The sequence below is a fragment of the Alligator sinensis genome, unplaced genomic scaffold, assembly GCF_000455745.1.
Source record: "Alligator sinensis unplaced genomic scaffold, ASM45574v1 scaffold313_1, whole genome shotgun sequence".
In the NCBI taxonomy this organism is placed as follows: Eukaryota; Metazoa; Chordata; order Crocodylia; family Alligatoridae; genus Alligator; species Alligator sinensis.
In genome coordinates, this window is record NW_005841939.1 from 3,075,562 (window position 1) to 3,099,380 (window position 23,819).

The 23,819-nt window shown below is 46.1% G+C and overlaps 1 protein-coding gene across 5 annotated transcripts; it reads left to right on the forward strand.

Annotated features, from left to right (window-relative positions):
• The first annotated feature begins 8,673 nt into the window (after nt 1–8,673).
• On the forward strand, nt 8,674–23,307 carry CUNH6orf203 (chromosome unknown C6orf203 homolog). Of its 5 annotated transcripts, none has more exons than XM_025199231.1 (6): nt 8,674–8,972; nt 10,233–10,686; nt 11,488–11,560; nt 13,368–13,401; nt 13,768–13,813; nt 18,617–23,307. In XM_025199231.1, exons 2-5 carry the CDS (start codon nt 10,241–10,243, stop codon nt 13,797–13,799), a joined length of 585 nt encoding a protein of 194 aa, XP_025055016.1. In that variant the 5' UTR covers nt 8,674–8,972; nt 10,233–10,240; the 3' UTR covers nt 13,800–13,813; nt 18,617–23,307. The 5 variants fall into 5 exon arrangements, 4 of the variants coding, with proteins under 4 accessions (XP_025055016.1, XP_025055015.1, XP_025055017.1 ...); XM_025199230.1 differs by lacking the exon at nt 18,617–23,307 and adding an exon at nt 15,872–16,154; XM_025199232.1 differs by lacking the exons at nt 13,768–13,813; nt 18,617–23,307 and adding an exon at nt 15,872–16,154.
• The last annotated feature ends 512 nt before the right edge of the window (nt 23,308–23,819 follow it).

Genomic DNA, 23,819 nt, shown 5'->3' on the forward strand with positions numbered 1-23,819 from the left:
AACCGCGCTTTCATTCCTGCCTGTGGCAGGGGGTCCGGCTAGATGATCTGTTCAGGTCCCCCCTGACCCCAGCTACTATGAAACTATGATTAAACCCCTCCCAAAATCCATGATTAAAATGAAACGACACCAACTGCTGAAGCTTCCTTAGCCTGATGAAGGGTTTTTGAACCCGAAAGCTTGCTTAATAACTATTCTCCAACCATTTGGGTTGGTCTAATAAAAGATATCAAATTCACCCAAGGAACCTTGTCTGCCTATGCCTCTCTCTATACACCTATATATACACACTATTCTATTGATATATTTACAATTTTAAATCAAAATCAGGAAGCCTACCAGTGCCTCAATCATTATAATAAAATAAATTCTAAATGCCTATATTTTGGTATTTGATTGTTGTTGTTTTTTTTAAGTCATAGAAAAATCAGAGCTCCTCCTGCTTCACTCACTCCCTGAGATGTGGGCCAAGCTGCAGCTGCACCCCCTGGCACCCCTTGCCCTGTCCTGGCACCCCTCCCGCTTTGTGATGCTGAGCAACCCTGATATGCTGGTGCCCTTCCCCTGCCCATCAGTGCCCCTCACTCCCAACCCACTGCCCCCAGCCCTGCAGTGTGCGAGGAAGGAAGGGTGTGGGTGTGTGGGGAATGGAGGTGTGGGCACAGACAATGCATCTGTGAGGTTGGGGGGGGGGGGGGGACACAGACCGTGTCAGGGTGGAGGGGAGCACATGCCCTCCCAGATTTCTGTCTCACAGTAGGGTGTGGGACTCAGTGCTGCAGCCAAGGAGAGCAATGCTGCCATGGCTGTCAAAGTGAGTTGTGGTAGTGGCAGCAGCAGTGGGAGCAACAGCAGCATGGAGTTGTGCCCCCACTGCTGCCAAGGCAGCATGGCACTCCCTCCTGCGCTGGGTCCCACTTCCTGGGCTGTGCAGGTAGCTTCTGCCCTCAGCTGGTCTGGCTCCTTCCCTGCATCCTGCTGTGGATGCATAGGTCTGGGGGGTAAGGGGGGGGCACATGTTGCCTGTGCCCTGCCCATCCCCATAGACTTACCTAGAGGGAGCTGCTCTCCACCACAGTCTGGCTGCCCCCTGAATACGTGCATGTACACCTGCAAATGGTGCTCTCTGCCCCCTGTATCCTACTCCCCCCAGCCCCAAGCAGGCCGGAACTCTGCCAGCCTGCAAGTGGAAATCCTCAGTTTCCTGGTTTTTCTCCTTTTAAAGGGAGAAAAATCTGTGTTCCCCCCCACCCCACCCTTTAAAAGGAAAAAAAAAAGTCTGCCTTTTTCCATGGCAAACAGATAACCCTGATCCCTATTTATTAGTAACCAACCCAGCAGTTCACCTGTAATCCAAGTTACAAGAGATGTGTGGCAGTTGATATAGCCAGAGGGATGGGAAAAGATGAGTCTACCAGCTACAACTTGTTCAGATTGATGGAAAGCAGTGCTGGTTGGGGAGTCTGGAGATGAAGGATGAGGGCTTGAACAGGAGCTCCAGCTACAGATACTGAAAGAAAAAAAAAAACACCAAATCAGATCTTAGAGGAGGAAGTGGCAGATTTGGGGCACAGACTAGATGTGAGGCTTATGGCTTGAGTCATGAGCTGGCTAGTGGAGATGGTGACAGTGACATTCAAGAAGAAAGAGAGAGAGCTTAGGAGGCAAGATCAAGCCTGTGACACAGAGATGAGCTGAAGGTCAAAGAGAAGTCAATCACTATTTGAATGAAGGTTGAAGACTTAAGAGGATCTGTCATCCTAACCACAGTGAGCAAGCATCAGACCAAATGAATGGTGGTAACAGTGACAGAATACAGCACTGCCATCTCATTATGCAGCTCTGAATAAGTTTAGCTTAAAAGCCAGGGAATTTCATTAAGTGAAAAGAAATTACATTTTTTTTTAAAGTTTCTAAAAATAAATCTGAGCAATAACCAGGTGGGAATCAAATATGAATAATTGTCCGAGTACTCGAAGTATACGGTTTGCTGCTCTTTTTGTAGAGAAGTGCTTTTCCTGGCTGCAGCCTTAAGTGTGAAGAGATACTGGTGCAAAACTGATTTTGACCTTCCTCTAAAAAGTGGCAAGGCAGGGTTCCTCTAACTTTGTAATGCAGCAGCCTCCCTAGTGCCCAGCTGTGACATGGGGGAAGCTTCCCTCTGCCTGGCTTGGTTAGCGCAGGAGAAATCCCCTGACATCTGGCTATAGCACAGCCTAGATGAAGCTTCCCTTCCCTCACTGAATATCACCAAAGCCCATGGGTTTGTGGGCTAAATCCAATATCTTGATAGGCCATAAGTTACAACTCCTGGTATAATGTATTGACTAATTTGCTTGTTGCTACTCTCTGCTTGGTATACTCAGTTTACTGTCTCATAGACTTAATACTAGTTAGTAATATTTTCTCTTAATTCAACATATAGGAGCCTCTTCTGTACTTTCAAAAGAGGAGGATTTATATTCTAGCCAGAAGTGGGTGCCCCCACAGATTTTCATTCCTGGCTAAGCTACTGTACTTAACTCCCACCAATTACAATAGACTTAGGAGTCATATCCAAAGAGGTACTTTGGTGCCATTTGCAAAATTTTCATTTATCCAAATGGAGTTCAGGTCCCTAAATATATCTTTTGTATATAAAGATAAGCAAGGGTTGATTTCTTACAGTTTAACTAGATATGAAACACAAAATGCTTAGTATGAAGAAAGCAGCACCTGAATTTGGACAAGGTTAAATTGATAACCTGCCAGGGGCAGCGCCAGGCTCTTCTCAGCAGCGGGGCTGGGCCGGGGCTGCACTCTGGGTGGGTGGTGGCAGCACCGAATGGAGGCTACAGGGCCCACTTGTGGCAAAGTGGGGCTCCCTGCCTAGCCACAGTACTAGGTTCCCCACTTGCCTTTGGGCACACCTCCCACCTGACCCATCTGCCACACCTTGTTCTTATTAGTTAGGATGTTAATTAAGTAGGGGGCTGTCCATTTTATGCCTGATGCCAGGGGGTGCTATCTGCAGCTCTGAACCTTCCCTATACCACAGCCCATGCCTCGCAGATGGCATCCAGCTGTTAGTCACACCAGCCTCACACTGGGCTCCAGAATCCTCCTATCAGGACTCTACTTTGATCCCTCTGCTCAGGCAGCCTACTCCACCATTATTTGGGCTGCCGAGCTCCCTGTAGCTATCTCCCCTCTTGGGCATGGTCCCCCTAGGACCTTCGGCTACACAGGCCCTGGCCTCACCTCCTAGGCCCTCGGCTTGGGGGCATCCCTCGCAGTGGGCCCATCCCTTTTGACCTTCCTACTTAAGATCTTACTTTTGACCCCCACACAGCCTCCCAGGAGTGCAGAACTTACCGGGGTCAGGACTCACCCCTCTCTCTCTTAGGCTGAGCCCCCTTTACTCTGCCTCTGGCCCAAACTTCAGCCTTAGGCGTCTGAAGATCTACCTGGGCCTACTCCCCTCATTTGGGGTTCCACACCATCCCCTCCACTCAGGGCTACTTATCTCTGCCCACTTCACTTGGGGCTGCTCGTCTCTGCCCCCCTTCACTGGGGATCCACACTGCCCCCTTCACTCAGGGCCACAGGGCTTTCCTCCCCAGCAGGCTCAGGTGGCTGCCACTATGCTTGAGCTCTCAGGGTCTTGCACCCCCACAGGGCTCAAGTGGCCACAGCCATGCCTAGCCCCAACTGCCTCCGGTGTCATTCAACCCACCCAAAGGTGAAGGCTAGGGTTAAGGCACCCCTACCTGCCTTTCACCAGGGTGATACCGGGCCTGGCATTTCCTGGGGGCTCCTGTACCACTGGGAGCCCCACCAGGCCACCCACTCCCAGTAGGGTGCAGTTTTAGGTCATGCCCAGGACCAGGAGCCTCCAATCCATCCCCTACAGCTCCTCCTTTACCTCTAGGTCATTCCAAGAAATCTCACAACCAGGCTGCCTTGCCCACCAGCAGGGAACTGAGCTCTTTATATACACAGCCAGAGATCTAAAATGGCTGGCTTAATCAAGCACCTGCTGGCTGCGTAGCTTTGGTCTTAAAGTGGCAGGCACCAACAGTTCCCTGCCACACACCTTCCCCCTTTAAATGGTATCTAGGGGGTTTCCCCTGCTGCTCCTCCAAAGCAGGCTACCACCAGAGCCCCAAGTGGTGAGCACCCTCAAAGGTGCTCTGCCACACACCTTCCCCTCTTTGAATGAACTCAGAGTGGGGGGAGGGGTTCCCTAGGCTGCCTTCTCTGCTGGGCTCTGCCCCAGCCTATTAGAGCCTCTGCCATGTGGTGAGCACCCCAAAGGTGCTCCACCACAGGGGGGACTACAGCAACCCCAGTAATCTGCCATAGCAGCGCAGTTATGGCCCAGCCCCCCACTCTAGGAAGAGCCTGGCACAGCCCCGGCCCCAGACTGCAGTGGAAGCCTGCCCTCACCCCGCGCACAGATCTGGGGGCACATGTCCCCATGCCTTCCCAGGGTGCTTGTAGTGGTAGGAGCCATCCCTTCTCCCTGCACCCCCTGGATGAGCTGCTCGTGGCTCTGTCCCATGCCCCGCCCCACCCTAGCTGGGCAGTGCCTACCCTGCCCAAGCCCCACTCCTTCCCTCACTGCAGGTGCCTTGATCTGCCCCCCCACCCCTCTTCCCTTGCCCCTTCCTCCACAGGAGACTTACCAGCCAGATGCTAAGGGGCCACAGATATGGCTCATTAAAAATTGGCCAATGGTATTGCCCCCCCAAATCTCTATTGATGCACCCCTACTAAATTTGTCTTTTGTCTCCTGCTGCCATCCTTACTGTCTGTGATACTACTTGGGGATTTGTCAGTGGTACAGTAAGTTCATCAGTTATTTTTATTAATTAACAAAAATTCATATCAGTTGGGTCAATATATTCAAATTTACCACTGAGACTTCATCAACATTTGTAAAGTTGGCATCTGAGTGAAGTTGACATGCAGTACATAAAGTCAAGCCTGGGAAAGAAGTACTTTTGACTTCATTGCTAATTTAAACAACAGAACATAAGCTTCACCTAAGTGCACTCCTTATGCCTGGCTGTTCTTGCAGGATCTCCCTAATGGATATGGCCATCTCTCAGGTCACTATGTAGTCTCTCAGGTCACTATAATCAGCAAAATTTGTCAGCTTTTGGAAGAGTAGCTAATCTTGCTAGCTGGGCAGCAGACATCAGAGCACTGCATTTCTATGCAGAATGCCAGATCCTGCCACTCCATTTAATTAAATTTGGATGGGACTTCTTATTTCTCTACTTTTCAGATTTGGTTTGGCTCTTAGCCATTATTGAGCTGTCCTTCATTTTGTTCATCTTCATTAGTTGCTTGTTTCTCTTTGTTGTGCTTCTTTCTCCCCATAATATCTTCCCAGGTCCATTTATGGAAACAGAACTGCCGGAGGGACCAAGAACAAGTTACGGCCTTGATCCTGCAAATCCTTATGTACATGCTTCATGTAACCTAAAACAATGAGACTACATCCCTTGTGTAATACAATATGTGCATGGAGGAGTGGACTGGGGCCAAATTTTCTCTGTTCTTTTCTCACTGTCAAACTATAGTTTGGGTGGTTGTTTTTAGAATAATAGAATCAAGATTGGAAGCATAGGCAACAGAAGGGGTGGGGCTAAAGGGGCTTAGCCCTCCCAAACGCGGGGCAGCGGTAGGGCTGCAAGGCAGCCCAACTGTGGGCTAGTCTTCCAGTGGCTGCAGCAGGGGTGCAGAGGGGCGCACGTGCAGCAGTGAGGGAGGGAGTGGGGCTGAGGCAAGCGCTGCACAGCCAGAGCGGGGTGGAGCACAGGACTGAGCTGCAAGCAGCTCACCTGGAGGGCCTGGCTCCTGCTGCTATGTGCACCCCAGGAGGGCATGAGGGGAGGGGGTGTTCCCAGATCTGTGTGGGGCAGGGAAGGCAGCCACTGCAGACTGGGGCAAGGGTGGTGCCGGGCTCCTCCCAGTGGGGGAACGGGGAGACAGGACTGGGGCAGGCTGTACTCAGGGTGGGTGCCAATGGCACTGGGAGGGGGTGATAGGGGGAGCTCCAGCTACCCCAAAATTTGCCATAGCCCCCTCCCCCCTCCCAGCACCACCAACGCCCATCCTGAGCACAGTGTGGCCCAATCTTCCTGCCAGGAAGAGCCTGCTCCTTACCCCACAGACTTACCTGCACTCAGCTCCCCCAAATTATTTTTCTCCCTCCGCCTATGATTGGAAGAGATCTCAGTGGTCATCCTGTCTAACCCCCTCCCTGGGATGTAGAGAATGCCTATCCAACCTCTTCCTGAAAGCTTCCATTGACGGAGATTCCACAACTTGCCTGGACAGCTTGTTCTACTGGCCTACTACTGTATTCTGATGGTAGCTGTCCCATCAGGACCCGTAAATCACAGAGGTGGTTAGTACATCTCTTACCAAATCATATTTATAATGCATATTTTTACAGAGGCTGTTGATGAGACTGGACATAATTACATTTAAAAATACACAAATCAACTGTAAAAGCACATGTGCCAGAAGAGATTTATGCACAATCTGATTGTCTTTGAATTAATCATATCTAGATGGAAGCTTTGGAGACACTACTGTTGAAAAAGGAGATCCCTGCTGCCATCTGAACAGGGGGAAGAGGGAGAATGATCTAACTCATATTTGCTTATTGTTAACCATCTTCCCAGTCATGTGGTCATTTTGATTCAAATTCATGTAAGTTTTAGGTTATAGGGACAACAAATATTATCTTTATTGTGCAAAAATGGCACCAGAAGTGTTTGCAATATGCCTTAGGGAGTTATCAGTTCGGTACCACTTGGCAATGGAACTTAGGTACAAAGCTGATGAAGCTTTGGCTTGGTGTTGACGAGTGGATTCGAGGCTCTGCTCTGGACTCCTGAGTTTGCTAGTGATCCTTCACTCCAGTGTAATGTTAGCTGAGTAGGAACCTGGATTTCCTGCTGTGCCAACACTGAGGTGGTGGCAAGGCCTCTGACTGATTCCACCATAATCATAATCAGTGTACTTGGGTTGGGTAGTGTTGCAACTGGCATGGATTTGGTGTGGAGATGGCATCACAGCCAGAAGTAGATGCAGTGGTGCTGTCAAGATAGCTCTGCAGCTCTTCTTCCTAGAGCTGGAGATGAATCTGAGGACCCTCCTGGACTCTGGGACTTCACATGAACCTTACAACAAACCAGTGGGACTCACTAGTAGGGAAGTGAAGTGCTAGACACATTCAGGGCTTGGATGGTCACATTGGCAGATACGGAAACTGAAGTGAAGGACAAAGATACTTGCTGTTTGTATGAACATACCTAAGAGGTGCACTGAATGTGCATGCATCCCAGGTACACTGTTGAGTCCTCTGCACTCTCAGCTGCCTTCCGACTCTTCAGTAGCATAGTACGTTGTTCACGGTTTGTGCTGTGACACTACTGCTGCCAGGGAATCTTCTGCTCCAGGGAGCCTAAAGCGGCCAAATGGAATCTAGACATTTATAGGGCATGTGGCCCCTTAAATCTTGCCCACATAGCTCTCTGTACCTTGAAGTACAAAATATGGGGAGTGCAATGCAGCCTCGATGAGTGTATGCGTAGGTGAACGTGATAATTTGCAAACTCAGCAGCAAAGTGTTTTTGCCCCATGAGCATAAAACCTGATGTTTATGAGGCATAAATGATCCGGGAGCAGGTAGAAGCTAGCAGGACTGAAGAGCTCAGGCTGCCAGCTAGGGTGAAGGGCATATTAAAGGACAGGGTTGGCGAGGCTTGTCCATGGCAAAGAGCTAGAACTGCTGTTGCCCTGTAGCGTCCATACTGATTCCCGCAAGGGCAAAAGGCTGCGACTCTCCCATGGTTGTATTTGACATCTGCTTAACCTAGGTCAGTGGTTCTCAACCTGTTTAGACTCAAGACACCCCTGGATAGACTCAGGGCAGCCCTTGGCAAATGCCACGCTTAGTCAAAAAATAAGAGTGAAAAAGAAAAACAATAGAGCAGTTTGTACTGTTGCAAAGGCCACAGCTGTGGATTCCTGTTTGAAATCATTGGCTTTATCATGTGAATCAAGTCTGCGCACCTCAGGCCCCTGTGGCAACCCACTGGTGAACCACGCAATAAATGCAGACTGTCCACCTGTGCAAAGTTACCATTGGGCCAGAAGAGCATCCACCTGGCTCCAGAAAGAGCCTACCAACCTCGAAGTTAGTGCTTGAAAAACAGGTAACAGCTGCATAGCTGGTTTCTGCTTAGCTTTCACTTTAGCACATGGTAGGGTTTAACAGCGCTAAGGCAGCGTAACACCCTTGAAGGCCCAAGGTGGCACTGGGTTGAGACTTGCTGCCCGGGTGTGAAGTGCTGACCCCACATCCAGCCGAGGGGGAAATAATTAGGGCGCCAGAGGCTGGGGGGAGGCGCCCTCGGTGCGCCCTGACCACGAGCCTGAGCGGCAGGGGTTCTTGTGATGACGTCATAGCCGCCCTCTGCCAAGACTAGAGCGATCTCCGGGCGGGACGTCCGGTCCTCTGTGTTCCGGGGGAACCCGCTGTAGGAGCCGACAGAAGGGCGCGGGAGCTGGAACCCCAGTGGGGGTTAACGCTACGTCACGCAGAAGGACATTTCCATTGGTCTAAAACAGAGAGTTCACAAAGCAGGAGGGACTGATGCGTTAAAGGATTACAGGCGGGGGAGGGGCCGGAAGGAACTTGGTGGTTGGCGCATGCACACCTCGCGACACCAGCCGGCCGGACCGAGGGACCGAGTAACGGCCTGTTTGTTTCAAGCTACGTCACAGTTCCCCACCCCCACCCGCACCCCCACCCCCGCGCAGGGAGGGGTCTGGCGCCGGGCTCAGGAGGGGGTGCGAGGGGCACGGTCCGCCGGCCAGCAGGGGGCGTGAGGGGCAGCGCTCCGCCCTCCGCGCGGCTGCTGGGGAAGAGGACGGATAGGCCGGGGCTGAGGCGCCGGCGGACGCGGGTAACGGCGCTCCCGAACGCGGCGGGAGGCCACTGCACATGCGCCGCGGCGGTTGGCCTTTGATGACGCCAGGGCCATAGCACGCGGGGCAGGGGCCCGCGCCCACAGCATTTTGGTTGGACAGTGTCCGGCTTTGTGACGTCACCACGACCCCCTCCTTCTCAGGCTCGTGGCCAGACCGGACCCCCCCCCCCATCAACCGCCGGCTTTTCCTTGAATCAGACGTCAGCTATTCCTTGTCTCCTCACACCCCTCCGGCCTGGGCCGCCTTCCCTTGGTTCAGGCCTTCCCGCTGCCCCTCACCATCTCCTCTTCTGGCAGCTGCCCCACTGTTTCCCCTCCAGGCCAGTCCCCCCTAGTGAGAGGGAGCAGAGGTGTTACCTTTTACCCGGTTCGGTGTGCAAGAAACCTTTCATTTTAGTGCCCTCCACACCCTGAAGTGCTAAAGCCTTTGTAAGCACCATGGCCCTGCCAGACTTCAAACCAGGACCATATCTGTAGAGGGGATATGAAAGATATCCACCCCCACCTCCCACCAGTGCTGAAACTGATAAAATCATTTTACTTATTTCCTCCAAATTCACTTGGGGAGAGGGAAAAAACCATAGAAACTAAAGCCTACAAAGGCTGAGGCCAAGGCAAGCACATGGAAATGCAGGATTACAGTAGAAACCAGAATTCATGCCATCCCACAAGGATCCCCCCCCAGAATTTCTGACTTTCTGATTATTGGCACATTACTACTCCATTTTCACATGTTGAAACTTTATTTTAGGAACGATTTACTCATCACTGTGTGCAAAAAGAGTGTTGTTAGTGTTGTTGTGGATGATGACTTCCACTATGAGAGGATACATATATAGCAGGGGTGGACACAATGCGCGGGTCTGCTGTTGTTGCATGGCATGATTTTTTATTGTGCATTGCCGCACATGCGTGCAGCTTAGAGGGAACACTGCCTATGGCACCCGTGAAAGCGTCTCAAGGCACCCTGATTGAGAATTACTGGGACAGAGGCTGGCACTGGACTCTTGTCAGTTTTCAGGATGACAGTGCTGTTTATAACAGAACTAGGAAACTACTTAAACTACTGTATAAGCATAAGATGAACTTTCAGTAATAAGATGCTATGCATTGTTATTGCTGTATGAAAATCTAGATTCTTTTTACAACAAGGAAAAAAGCGCTAATTTTAATAGTCACTTGCTTGAGCGATTTTTTTCTATAATGAAAACAAAACAATCTGCGCCTTTGTTTCAGGGTATGCTATGACTGGCTTCAGACTGCCTATTACTGCGGTTAGAAAGCTAAATGTCTGGCTTGCACTCTGCGAGAAATTCCCTTCTAATAAATTATGTACCTCCTGGAAGAGATACATCTCCTCTGGTCAACAACTGGCTACAATAAACTACAAAAAGTATTTCAGCATTTCTCCTGTGAAACTTTATGCATTTATAAGACCTTCTCTAGAATGTACATCGTTGCTTTCTGTACGATCTAAAAGTAATTCAAGCTCTGGGAAAAAGAAACAAACTATGCAACAAGAGGAGGAGGAGGATGAAGATGAAGAGGATGAAGATGAAGGGAAAAGTGATTCAGAAGAGGAATTTGAAGATGATGTCACTATAGAAAAAAATCACAAGGACCTTGAAAAAGTAGTGTCATGTCTTCGGTATGATATTATAATGAAAGCTGGTCTAGACGTTGCAAGAAAGTAAGTATGACTTTATGTAATTTATTGATGACATTATTAAGTGAAAGAGTTAACTGGGGTTTGGATAGCAAGGAAGATTTTTTTAACTTCAATGCCTACATTTGTCTTTTTAAAAATGTACTTCTAAATTTATTTATTTGAAACATTTGCATTTTGCAGAATGTTACGAACTTATCACTTCGTGCTCAAGGAGACACTGTGATTTTTCTTTAGCAATCAGTCATACTTTTCCCCATTTTTTTAAAAAGACAAGCTTAAGTATTTCACTAATGGGAAGAAAGGTTTCTGGTTGTTGACTGAAATGCAAAAAAAATACTCCCCTCAAACTGCTAGATGAAAAATTTCAACCCAGTTCTACAATAAATGTAAATCTGATGTACTAGCACTACCAAATATACATAAATTGTATAATAAATCCATAGTAATGTACATTTTATATGACCTTTATAGACTATTTAGCAAGCTAGTTTGCAACAATATGCTAGTGTGACGATGAAAAAGCTCTAAATAAAAATTGATGGTTAAAACTGATTGCATGCAAGAGACATTTTTGTTAGGTGTGCAGACACCAGCCTTTATAAATACTCCTAAGCATTCCCTAGAGCCACACTGAAAATATTTTTGCCTTCCAGTTTAAGTCAATCCTTAAGTAACCCTGACAGTAATAAGTATATGCTTTGTGTCCAATTTCCTGTTGAGCATGCTTTGCAGGGGAACTGCATTATTGCTTTTCTATAAAGACTTGCACTTGATTGCTTCACAAGGATTGTTTTATTTTGCTGGGCTTTTTTTTTCTTTTAGCAAAGTGGAAGATGCATTCTACAGGAATGAACTCAGGTTGAATGGAGAAAAATTGTGGAAAAAAAGCAGAACTGTAAGGTTTCATTTTAATATAAAATTCTTTAAACTAATAAGATTGTAACTAATGCTGATACTCCATGCTCCTTCCTACTTTTTTGCATGCATTACAGGATACAGGGATTATAAATGTCTTTTAAAACAGTGTGAATGTCAATCACTCGGGCTAAAATAAAACATGACAGTAGGTAAATAATGGAGACTTGAAAAGATGATCAGCTACCCAGATATCAGGAGCTGCCTGTTTTATCTGGAAGGATCTAAAGTGATTGTATGTGCAGCCTTCCCATTAAACAGAGGTAGTAGCAATTAACTGAATAATACAGCTTGCTCTTTTCCCTTTGGAAAAATGGGCAGGCGGTGGAGGGTTTTTTTGGAAGGTTACCTGAAATAGAGGTGTTTGAAGGAGTAGAGAGGGAAGTTACATAGTAAATGTACATAGTAAATGTACAGTAAGGGAAGTTACATAATAAATTAACAGGAGGGTTGTTTCAAGCAGAAGGGAAGAGCAGGACAAAGTCAGCAGAATTGGATAGCATATAAGCATAGAAGCCATGGCTGGGAGTGGTAGGGGAGAGACATAGTCAGTCTGAAATCAAGTAGAAGGCAGGGTAAATTTGCACCTTAGTGGTAATAGAAATAGTGGAATTAAAGGCAGAGCTTTGGAGCAGACAAAAAGTTTTAGGCTAGGTATGCGGGTCACGGGGAAGGAAGTATGATTGGATCAAAGATTATTTTGGCATCTTTGTTTTGAAATGGCTGAAGGGATAATCCAAATAGGAGACTGCTACAGCTGTATCTGATAATAGAAATGAGAAGTATGTATTTAAAGAAAGCACCATCAGAATAGCAAGTTAAGAACTGGTTAGTGGTATTCCTTCATGATGGAGAGAAGTTGTCATTTATTGGAGAACCAGAGATTCTCATTAGCAAAAATAAATAAATAAAAAGAATATTTCTAAACCACAGTGTGTGTGGAACATCGTAGTAGCCAAAGTTATTGCTGTATGATGGGAAAAGGAGGAATAACATTGGTTTCCAATTTCAAAACTCAAGTCTAGTTACTATGACATTTTAGTCATTTCTTGTAAATTTCAAAGGAAGCCTAAGTAGTTGATCATAACAGTGTGTTCACTTATAACATGTAGACCAGAGGTTCTCAATGTTTTTTGTACCAGGACCCATTTGTAAACATCAGTGGCCAGTCCTGACCCAGCACCCCTCACTCCTGACCTGCTGCCCCTATGTGTGGGGCAGTGGGGGGCCTAAATAGCCCCTTATAGGCTGGAACTCAGCTAGCCTGCATGGGAAAAGCCACGGTTTCCCATGTTTTTCTCCTTTAAAGGAGAATCCATTTTTAAAGTTTGTTCACAACCCTTTCATATATTCTTGCGACCCACAGGTTGAGAAACATTGATATGAACAACTTCTTAGAATGAGAAATAGTTTCCTTTTGCCTCATTCTTTTGTATGCTATTATCTCTGTATCTTAGCTATTCATTGAAGTTGTCTGAAGCATTTTGCATAAATTAATCATTTGATTACCTCTGCCCTACAAAAGGAATGAAAAGATCCACATGCCTTTTCAGAAGGAATTAAGTATAAATCCCAATGCATCTTTTGTGCAGGGAGTTGTGAGGGGAAGCACTTATATTGCTCATTTGAAGGCCTACAGTATAGAATATGGCATATACAATCATCCTACCACCTCCCACAAAAGACAACAAGAATAATAGCTCGGGAAAAGAGGAGAATTAAAATTGCATGTATACTTGGGAAACTTCCCCCCGCCCCATGTTAATGACCTCTCTTTCTGTTTTCAGGTGAAAGCTGGTGACACACTAGATCTCCTACTAGGTGAGGACAAAGAAACAGAAGCCATGGTAGTTACACGAGTTGTCTTAAGAAAAGTATCAGAAAAGACTGGAAACGAAAAATACAAAGTGCTTTTGAGGCGCTGGAGACGCTTAAAAGTCCCCAAACAGGATGTACTTAAGTAACAAGGGTTTGCATGTGGCAGCATGAGACTTCTTATGGAATTGTATCATTGTAGCTAAACATGAATTTTGGTTAAAGAAAATTGTGGTACCTTTTCTTAAGGGTTTGTGATAAAATATTACCATCCTTGCCACATACATCACTGTTGGTCCTGTGACAGTTTGTCAGTTCAGTCTGTTCTGTTCATTTTTTTTTATGGTATTGTGGAAAACGTTTAATTTCCAGGTGGTTCACCTAAAGATGGTATCTATATATGATGGATGAATAAAGAGTGAGTATACCTAACTGTTTAACTGTTGTAGTAATTTTGATGAGCAAAATCAGAGACATTAAGATTAAGGGTGGCTTCAGAATAAATGAAGGGGAAATCCTGGCTCCAAGCCTTTACTTAAAGAGTTTTTAGGTTTTTTGCCGTCATGTCTTGATCATCCCACTTCAGGATCATGAAACAGTTTTTGAAGGAGAAAGACAGGATGACTCAAATGGCTTCTCTTTATGGTTACCAGTTTGTATCTGACCTACCTCAGTAGTGACAGGCACCACCATCTGATAGCATATCAGTTGATTCTGCAAACCCTGTTTGTTATTCCTATTGGCCAGTTAGTCAATTTCTTCACTTCATAGACATTAGGGGCTAGAAGGGACCTCATGAGATCGAGTCCGGCCCCCCCATTTCTTCGTAGTGGCAAGGAATGAATGGAGGTGGAAAGACTCCCTCATGTCATGACTGGTGATTATACAATGTTCCCTACCTGCAAAAGGGTAGACCACTAGTTCTCAACTCTTCCTTCAGCTGCAGTAGGAGCAGGCGCTTCCCAGTCAGACCCTGCACAAGGTGCATGGGGCCATTTCACCTGGCTGCAGTAGTAGTAGTAGTGGCACTAGCACTGTGGCACCCTTGAAAGGATCTTGCCTGTTGAGAACCACTGGGATAGATGATCTTTTGTATGAGTTTTAGAACAGCATTTTGGCATATTTTTATATAAGGCAACACACTTATCATACTTAGTTTTATGTAGAAAATGAAAAATGGTAATTAAAGTTTCTCCCTTATCCTTAAATTTTGAATGAAATCTCACAGTGCTTAGTCCATGATGCAGTGATTGCAAGATTTGGGCCTCTCAGTGTTAACATCTAGTGATTGGCTTATCCATTTTTTCTTTATTTTTTATAGGATTTTTTTGTGATTCTGTCAATACAGGTACATAATTACTCAGAAACCTAGTCCTCACCTTTCCCAACACCACCTTTTATTTCACTTAAGTCATCTACTTTATGGCTTAGTGTCCTGGTGTAATTAATAACCTTAAAAGTGTGGTAACAGCTTTATTCAAAAAAAGTTGGTCCAAAATGGAACTGTGACTAAGCTTATGTCTGATGCCTCTGTGGCAAGCCAAAGACCACCACTGAGAAAGAAGCCCCCCAACTCCTTTATTCTTGCTGTGCATGTGGTACTGGCCAAAAAGTCACTTTGGAGCATGGACAAACCTTCACTTGGAGCATTTCAAAAGGGCCAAGGGAGCTGCTGCTGCTGCTCTGGATTAGGCAGTAGCTGTTATGCTGTAATGATTACTTTTGCATGTCCTGATACAAGTGAAGTAACATTGCTATAACTTTAAGCCAGCTTCATCCAGGGTTAAAGTTGGGGTGATTTAGCTAACTTGTATTGCTACAGGCTCATGCACGCATACTCTAACTGCTAACAGCTACTGCAGGCTCCCAAGCAGCAGCAGCAGCTTCCCTTTTGAAACGTGAATGCCCATAGTTGCTTTTTGACTCTACACCAAAGGAGACCACACCACATGCCATGTATGCAAAGATAGAATGAATAGGCAGGGCCTGTTTCTTAAAGTGGTCTAGGGACTGCTGGGGAGACAAGTATAAGCATACCCCAAGGACCAGCTTTTTGGCATGCCTATACACATGCCCGGGGTGGGGGCATTTTAATTGGAGCAGCTCACAGCCAGCTGCTGTGCTTAAAATGTCTCACCATCACGTGTATTAAGCCCCTGCACATTAAAAAATGTTTGCAGGATGCTTTATCTAAACTTCAACAAAGTATCCCCACTACCATTTTAAAATGGGTGGGGGCTTAATACTTATGATGATGAGGTAACGTGGAGCATTCTGATTAGAAAGTAGAGCTGACTTGATTATTCGACGTGTTAATCTGATGCATTCTAAATAGAATGTGAATGAGCATGTGTATAGGCACCTTTTGTTTTTAAAAGATATGCACCAAAAGATTCAGATAAATAGCTATAAGAAGTTCCACAAGTATCTATGTACCTAACAATCATGGAACAATTTTTTTTGCAAACCCCAACAGATGACTCTCAAGCTTTAGATGTCTGAAGTGATGTTTGAAGTCTGGCTCTAGAGTGACTTGAAGGTAAAAGAAGGCCTTCAGAAATTCTCCCACAAGATTCTTAAGACCGCCTGGTGGCAGAAAAAAAAGGAAGCTCTTAATTTCAGTACTGTAAGCAGTCAGAAAAGCAGAAGGGCCTGCATCAAGTAAGCAAACTTTATTCACAGGCATCCAAATGCAGAGACAGAGAAATGTACCCAGTGTAAAAGAAATTATTAAATCCTTAATAGCTAAGATACACTAATTAAAAATGAGATGCAAAGATTCTTTTGAGAACTCACTGGCAGGTCTCAGAAGAACTTGCTGTTAGCTCTCCTTTAGAACAGACAGCCCTAATAAGCAATGGGTAGCCACTGACATGGAAGCCAAGGTTTTTAAATCTAGCAATACCATCAGGAGAAGAGATGAGAACTGATTTGTCAGAAGTGCTGAGCTCCCTCCTCTAAAATTCAGGTTTCTTAAAAGCTCAAGGTAAGGTATTACAACAGAGGTCAGCAATGTTTTTGGGCAGAGTGCCAAAAACACCTGCAACCTGAAATTGCGTGATGTTATTGTGCTAGGGGTGGACAGTAGGGGAGCCATGAAGGGCCCAATCTTGTGGCAACGCAGCTCCAGCTCCTTCTCCACCCTCTGCCTCAAGGTGCACATTCCAAGCAAAATGCCTGTGTGCGCCATGCTCTGGCATCCATGCCAGGGGTTGCCCACCCCTGTATTACAACTGGAAAAAAATATTTTTTAAAGCTATTAAAGACCACAATTTAGAACTGGAATAGATGCTTTGACTCAATGACATATTAAAAGAGATGAGAAGGGAAATTTGAAGTTTGATCCTGACCTAACAAGTATATCTCTTCCACTTTGATGATGGAACAGTTTGAGCGCCAGTAGTTTCACTTAATTGAACTGGTGCCACCTTTGAAAGTTCATGGACAAAAGGCATTTCAAGACCTGTCACTTGAAAAAGAAGATTGCTCAGGAAAACTGCCAAAACCAAATACCAAGCCAGTATAAAATAATTCTGCGTAGCACATTTTTCCTTTAACAGAAAATGGCCATTTTAACAAATGTTTTGCCTTTTTAAATAATGTCAGGCTGTCAAACTTTTAAAATAGTTAGGTTTCAGTAACTGATGCACAGATTTCATTTGGTTGGGAAATATTTTTATACAAAATGTTCACCTGACCAAGCCTCATTTTTTTTAAATGAAAATCTGAAAAAATGTAGATGTTTCAATGAAATATTTCAAAAGTCTTCATGGATGTTTTTTCAAAGGGGAAGGAAGTCATTTAAATCAGCTCTACTTTAGAGGGCTTTCAAAGAGACTGCTGCTTTTACCTGAACAATACTGGTCCCTTTCAGATCTGTTGCTAACAGAAAACAATTCCTACATGTGTTCTGAGACAGGGAAGGAAACTGAATAAACAGAAGGTTTTTTTCGTGTGGCAAGAAGTCAAGCCTTAAAGGACTTAGCAAGCAGGTCTGGGAGCATCGATGATGACAGAGATGAAGGAAAAGACAGACCAAGGATAAAACTGAGTATCATGGGAGAGTTTTAACAACCAATTAAGGTGAAAATGGAAAAAAAGCCAGTCCTTGGAATGCTATGGAACTTGGCTTTCCTTTTGCTTTAGTTTGCTCTTTCTTCTCTCTCTGAGTTGCTAAACAGATATGGTAGTTCAAGGACAGTTCACTTGAGGAAGAGGCAACTAGGTATCTATAGACAACTGTAGTTACTAGTACCATATTTACTCAAATACAAGATGAGGTTTTTTTGTCCCAATTGGCATGAGGGAAAAAGCCCCTGATAACTGCATACAAAGAAATCTTACTAAATACACTGTCTATCATTAAACTGCTGAAAGCAGCATGTGCTCTGGAAACTAGCTTTGAAGTTTATTAAATGATCTTGCAAGGTCCCTTCCAGCCCTAATGTCTATGAAATCTATGAAATACAGCCAACACTGAGCATGACTATAAAACACATGGCTCATACTGGGTAAATATGCTGGTAAGACCTGGGGTTTTTTGAGTGGCAAGGTCCAGGCCCCAACATCTTGGAATTCATATGCTCCCTAGTTGTGCTTGTTCCAAAAGGCCGAGGAGCAGCTAGGAGATAGATGCAAAAGCAGTCCCCCTATCAATTACCACAAAATTGATGGGAAATTACCATAAGAATATGTTAGTGTAGCCCATCTGAATAAAATGTGGTAGGGCCTATTGCACTCAGTTCTTCTCACCAACTTTTTTCAAATCATGGTGAACCACAACATTGCATGCAGTTCACTCAAAATCCCTCTGCTTCCCCCTCAGCCTAATTAATTAACTAAGATTAATGTGCCCCACCCTTCATAAGGTAAAAGCCAAACCAGGTTGCCCAGCACCTCATCTGCATATAATTTTTTGGAGCATCTCAAAATATGTGACAAGAACACCTGGTTCCAGTCATGAGTGGGGGCTAACTAGTACAGGAATCCTTTATGTGTGTGTGTGTGGGGGGGAGGTATCTGGAGTACACGCACGTACTGAGCAGTGCTGAACTGTAGCTTGAAATTCTGTTGATTCTGGTAGGGCCCAGCCCAACGAACTACATGGTAAATCACAAACCTTTGGTTTTAGACTAATACTGTGTATAGCTTGTGCTATGTATTAGTACAATTGCTTCTCATTTTTTTGGCTTCATGCTTGGGAATATCACGCATTTCGCAGACTGGAGCTTTATCCACCATGCCCAACTCAATTGTCTGCTACTCAGCGGTGCCATCCGGTCAGGAACTATGACGAGGTGCCAAAGATATGACTATGAATCAGAGACCCTGCCCCACAAGCTTTGCACCTGCAAACCCCACACCAGAGTGTGGCAGTTCTGCCATAGTGCCATCCGGGACTGGCTGGTGAAGGCTATTTCAGCTCCAGCGGGGACCATGTCTGTCAGTTGCACCATCCCAGGCTGCAAGATCTATTATGACCAAAGAGTATCATGATGGTCGATATTACCATCCTGTTTGGGAACTGGCACCAAGCTTTCTTTGAAGCCTGGGAGCGGAAGCTGACAAAGTACCGGCTGCTGGCATATGCCCTGAGAAGCTAGGGATACGAGGTGATGGTTGAGGCACTGATCATCAGGGTGCTGAGAGCATGGGACTGCAGCAACAAGAGCATCCTGCACACCTGAATATCCTACCGCTACACCAAACTGATGAGGTGCCTAATGGCAGGGCCTGTCACAGGGGGGCTAGGAAGGCCATTTGGCCCGGGCCTCTCATTCACGGAGGGCCTCAAATTTAGACTTTTGATGTTATCTCCAAGTGAGGTCATACATACAGACAGAGAGATCCACTGACAGGATTGAAAGAAGAAGAAAAAAGCTAGAAAAGCACTTGTTAAATAAAAAAGGAACATTTATTACAAATTAATGCATTGTATTTTGAGCCTCAAAAAATGGAAGTGGCCCAGGCCTCTCTTGACCTCTGAGAGGGCCTGCCTAATGGTGTCTGACACCATCAGATGGTCCAGAGACATGTACATCCAGCATGTCACGGGCGAGCACCAGTATGTGTACCCCAACAGACCACTGGCCAGAAGCAACACAGAGGGGAGTGCCTGACTGCCGCTTCCAGTGGATCATGGCTGAGAACTCTTATACCTGGACTTTCCTCATCCCTGCAGATGTACCCCACATGCTGTTATTTGTATCTGTGTATATCCCTTAGAACCCACCACTCTAATGATGCAGTTTCCTTGCACCAGGCATTTTGTATCTTTTCTTCTTGTTGCTCCCCTATCCCTCACTCACTCCTGGGCTACTATGCAAGTTAGTTGCATCCTCCCCCAACCCATCTATTGTACCCTGTACTATGTAACCACCCTTGTTTAGATCTCGGTATCTCCTTCTATCATTTCAATTTTGTACCTTCCCTTTTAACATTCACTAATAAACTTAAATCTACCCAACAACCCCAAAACCTGTCACTGGAGCCTGGGTGTGGGACTCCCCCAAACATGAAGGCGAATGGAAGAGGCTTCTTAGTGAAGGGCCTGGTGAAGAATGGACACTTGAAACAAGGAAAGCAGGTTCTGGAGAGAGATAACTACTTAGTCAAGATTATGTAAGACCTGCTCTGAAAAATGTGCATTACCTGTTTTGCAGGCCAGGTGGGGCAGAATTTGAATTGGGCTTCAGATATCCCAAGGTGAGATCAGATTTCTGGCAACAGGTGGAGGTGGCCAGAGGAAATCCCCAGCTGAAGGCAATTGTTTTTGTAGGGGGAGGTATGAGAAGAGAGGCTGATTACAATCCAAATGTATTCAGCCCAAATAAAGGAAGAGGATGTGAGTTTTTGGCTCAGAATACGCTGTGAGAAAATAAAGTGGAGAAAGCCCTAGACAAGTCTGGGATATGGACTGGAGCCTGGAAAACCAAGGTAATGCTGAAAAGCGGGCCTGGGAATCCAGGCAGGGTGCAGCATCTCCCCCCAGCAATCTCCCTGGGACCCCACAGGGGCTTCTACCAGGGGCAGTCCAAACTCTGCCATAAATGTGGGGAGCAGGGACATGTGGTGGCACAATGCACAACTAAAATTTGTGTTGTACAAGAAGAAAGGACATGAAGCCAAGGACTGTGAGCAGAACTGGCACTGCATTCTGTATGGGGATGAGGGGCATATTTTTAGAGACTGCTCTCAGCCCTAAGCAAACAGGGAAAAACAAGGGACTGCAGGAACTCCATGGCCCAGCCTCCCCAGGCAGCAACAGAGAATGGGGAGTTAGTGGAAATGGAGGAGAATAGAGCAGGGGAGGGATACCAAGAAAAAGAGGGAAAGGAGCTAAAGCTGAGCTGCCCCACCCCCAGTTTATGAATGCTCCCTCAAGAAGCTAAACAAAGACACTGAATAGTTGTGAAGGGAACAGATGGAGGAGGTGAACCTAGGCACCCCAGAAAGGAGCCTGGAAAAAACTCAAGCTGGAGGGGAATCCAGCTCAGAAATAGATTTCCAAGGAAAACGAGAACCCCTCTGGGAGCCCAGAGACAGATCAAGATGGCTGGACACAGCAGCAGAAGCACAGGAGGAAGACCCAGGTGTCCCCTAAAACCACAGAGAAAAAAGATCTGGCCCACCAGGTGGCCCTGCAAGGCAAGAAAAAGCCTGAACCTGAACAAAGACGCTAAACACATGAAGAAATGAAAAAATAATGGCTTTCACTGCCCCCTCTCACTGCTTTCATTGTGGGGATACTAACTGTCTAACTAAATGCAAGAAGCCTGCTAAAGAAAAAAAAAAGGGACACAATAGAACAGAGCCTAGGGCAACTACAAGTCCACATTATGTGGCACCAGGAATGTGATTTGCCCAGCTCTAAAAACTGCTTTGTTGAAAAGACACTGGCGGCATGGTTTCTCCATGTGGGGCAGATCAATGACAATAGAGCAGCACGTGTTGCAGTTCTCCTGAAATGAGACAGAGTGCACTACCTACAGCACAGAAATTATTGCAGGCAGGCTTCTGTAAGCCACCCTTGAAACAGAGGGAAGGAAATCAGCCCTCCTAAATGTTTATGCAGCAGCTAAAAGGGAAGCAAGGTATACCTTCCTAGAAAATGTGAGTTTGGCAATGCTCAGTACCTGGCCAGTGATGACCACAGGAGACTTCCAACTGCATCATCAACGCGGGTGACAGAATAGGCAGAGGCCAAACAGGCCTGGGCAGATCCTCCAGGCTGCAAAACAACTGATCTTTGATCACAGGCTGGTGGATGCAGGCAAACGAGCCCAAGGACCTGGGGGGTGACTTCACTCAGGTGGATCCCATAGGACAAATAAAGTCATGCATAGACTTCATCTTCCTCCCTGAAGCACAGTCAGTAGCGAAAGCCAAATCCACATGTTTCTTGGACCACTGCCTCCTGGCAGTGAAGGCAGAGATGGGGTGCACCCTGAAAGACGCAGGGACATATGGAACTTGAATGTGAGCCTCCTGGATGTTGAAAAAAACTCAGCAGGATTTCAGGCAGCGCTACACAGGGTGGAGAACCCTCAGAGCCTGGTACCAGAACCACATGGAGTGGTGAGCCAGCATAAAAGAAAAAAGATTTCTTCCAGCAAGCTGGCAGGAGCCAAGGCTGGGTCCAGAGGATGCAACACAAACACTTAAATGACAAGTTGCAGAGCATGCATAAGCAGGCAACTTGGGTTTGGGATGTGAGGGAGGCCATGTGGGAGGTGAGAGCTCAGATTGGGGCCTGGTACAGGGAACAGGCCATGAAGATCTTCCTGGCTTGGGCTCCCTGGGTAGGAGGTGAGGAGGGGGAGGAGTGCTTGCTTTGGCAGGTTAAAGACGACCAGGAAGGCCATGACCAGCTTGGTGGATAGAGCCACAAGTCAAATGAAGGGATGCTGGAGGCAGCAGCAGCCTTTTACTGAGAGCTATACATGGCACACCCGGGGGAGCCCCGCTGCAACTGCAAGATGCGTTGTGGTACCAATTGGAGAGGGGGTTGGATGTTGCCATGCTAAGCCTCAGCCCAGAAAAGGCATTCAGTGTCCCACTGATTTCTGTTAAAAACACTGAAGATGGGGGTCCCCCCAACCTTTGTTGCATGGATAAAAGCACTGAACATGAACATGAGCAGCAGGGTGCTGGTGAACAGGTTTCCAAACTGCCCCAATCATGGTGGAGTTGGGCATCTGGCAGGGATGCCTGGTCTTTCTGATCCTCTTCATCTGCATGATGGAACCATGGCCGAATGGCTCAGGCAAGACCCTGGGATCCACAGAGTGGAGATCCCTGGGGGCAGTGGGGCAGAGACAAGAGTCCTGGCTTACATGGACAACCTCAACATCCTGTGCAGGGACAAGTGGCCAGTGGAAAAGGTGCTGCAACATGCCCAGGTGTATGGAGCAGTGGCAGGAGCCAAGCTCAACCTGAGCAAAAGCACCTGGACATAAGGATAAACTTTAGTGTCCGAGGCTCCAGAGTCTGGAATAGACTCCCCCCAGAAGTGGTGCAAGCACCTACTCTGGATACCTTTAAGAAATGCTTGGATGCCTATCTTGCTGGGGTGATCTGACCACAGCTGATTTCCTTCCCCTTGGGCAGGCGGCTGGACCTGATGATCTTGCAAGGTCCCTTCCAGCCCTAATGTCTATGAAATTTATGAAAGCTTTGAACATGCATAAGTTCTGGATAAACTAAGTGCATGGGTACTATATGCACATTTCTACAGCATTTTTAATTTCAAGGTTCTTGTTTTCAAATTTGCTCCTCATGTCCATGTGCTCGGGGGGAACAGGGTCTGACAGTAAGGAGAGGGGAAGAGGCTGCCAGGGGAAAATTTGGGGGCAAGCAGAGAGCTAAGGGGCTACCTGACCCCCCACATATATTTTCCCTGCTGTAGCAGTGAAAAGGGGACAAATTCAAGGCAAATCTCCAATAATTAGATTCTATATCTGGAAAACGGTAACACATTTATACATTTTCCAGATATCGAATCTAATTATTGGGGGAGGGTCATCTTGTAATCAGGGTCATCTTTTATTTGAATAAATATGGTATTCTGCAATCAGAATAATTTGTTCTATAAAAAATAAGAATATTAATAATGCAATGAAAGAACTGACTTAGGGAGGGGAGCAAAAATAGGGTTTCACATCTTCCAATTTAGGTGGTGTAAAATATATTCAAAAGTACCCTTAGATTATTCGTAAGAGAAATAATAATTGCATTAATAGTAACCTGAGTGACAACAATAAAAGTATCTCTCTCCTTCCAAATTTAGTGAAGCTTCCAAACAAAGCATAATTCATGTCAATAGCAGCTCTAAAATGTCAGCAGCTTACTCCAAAAGTCAAGTTTAAACTATCCTCATTCCCCGCCCACCCCCTCTAATTATAAAATCATCTGCGCAGTCATCT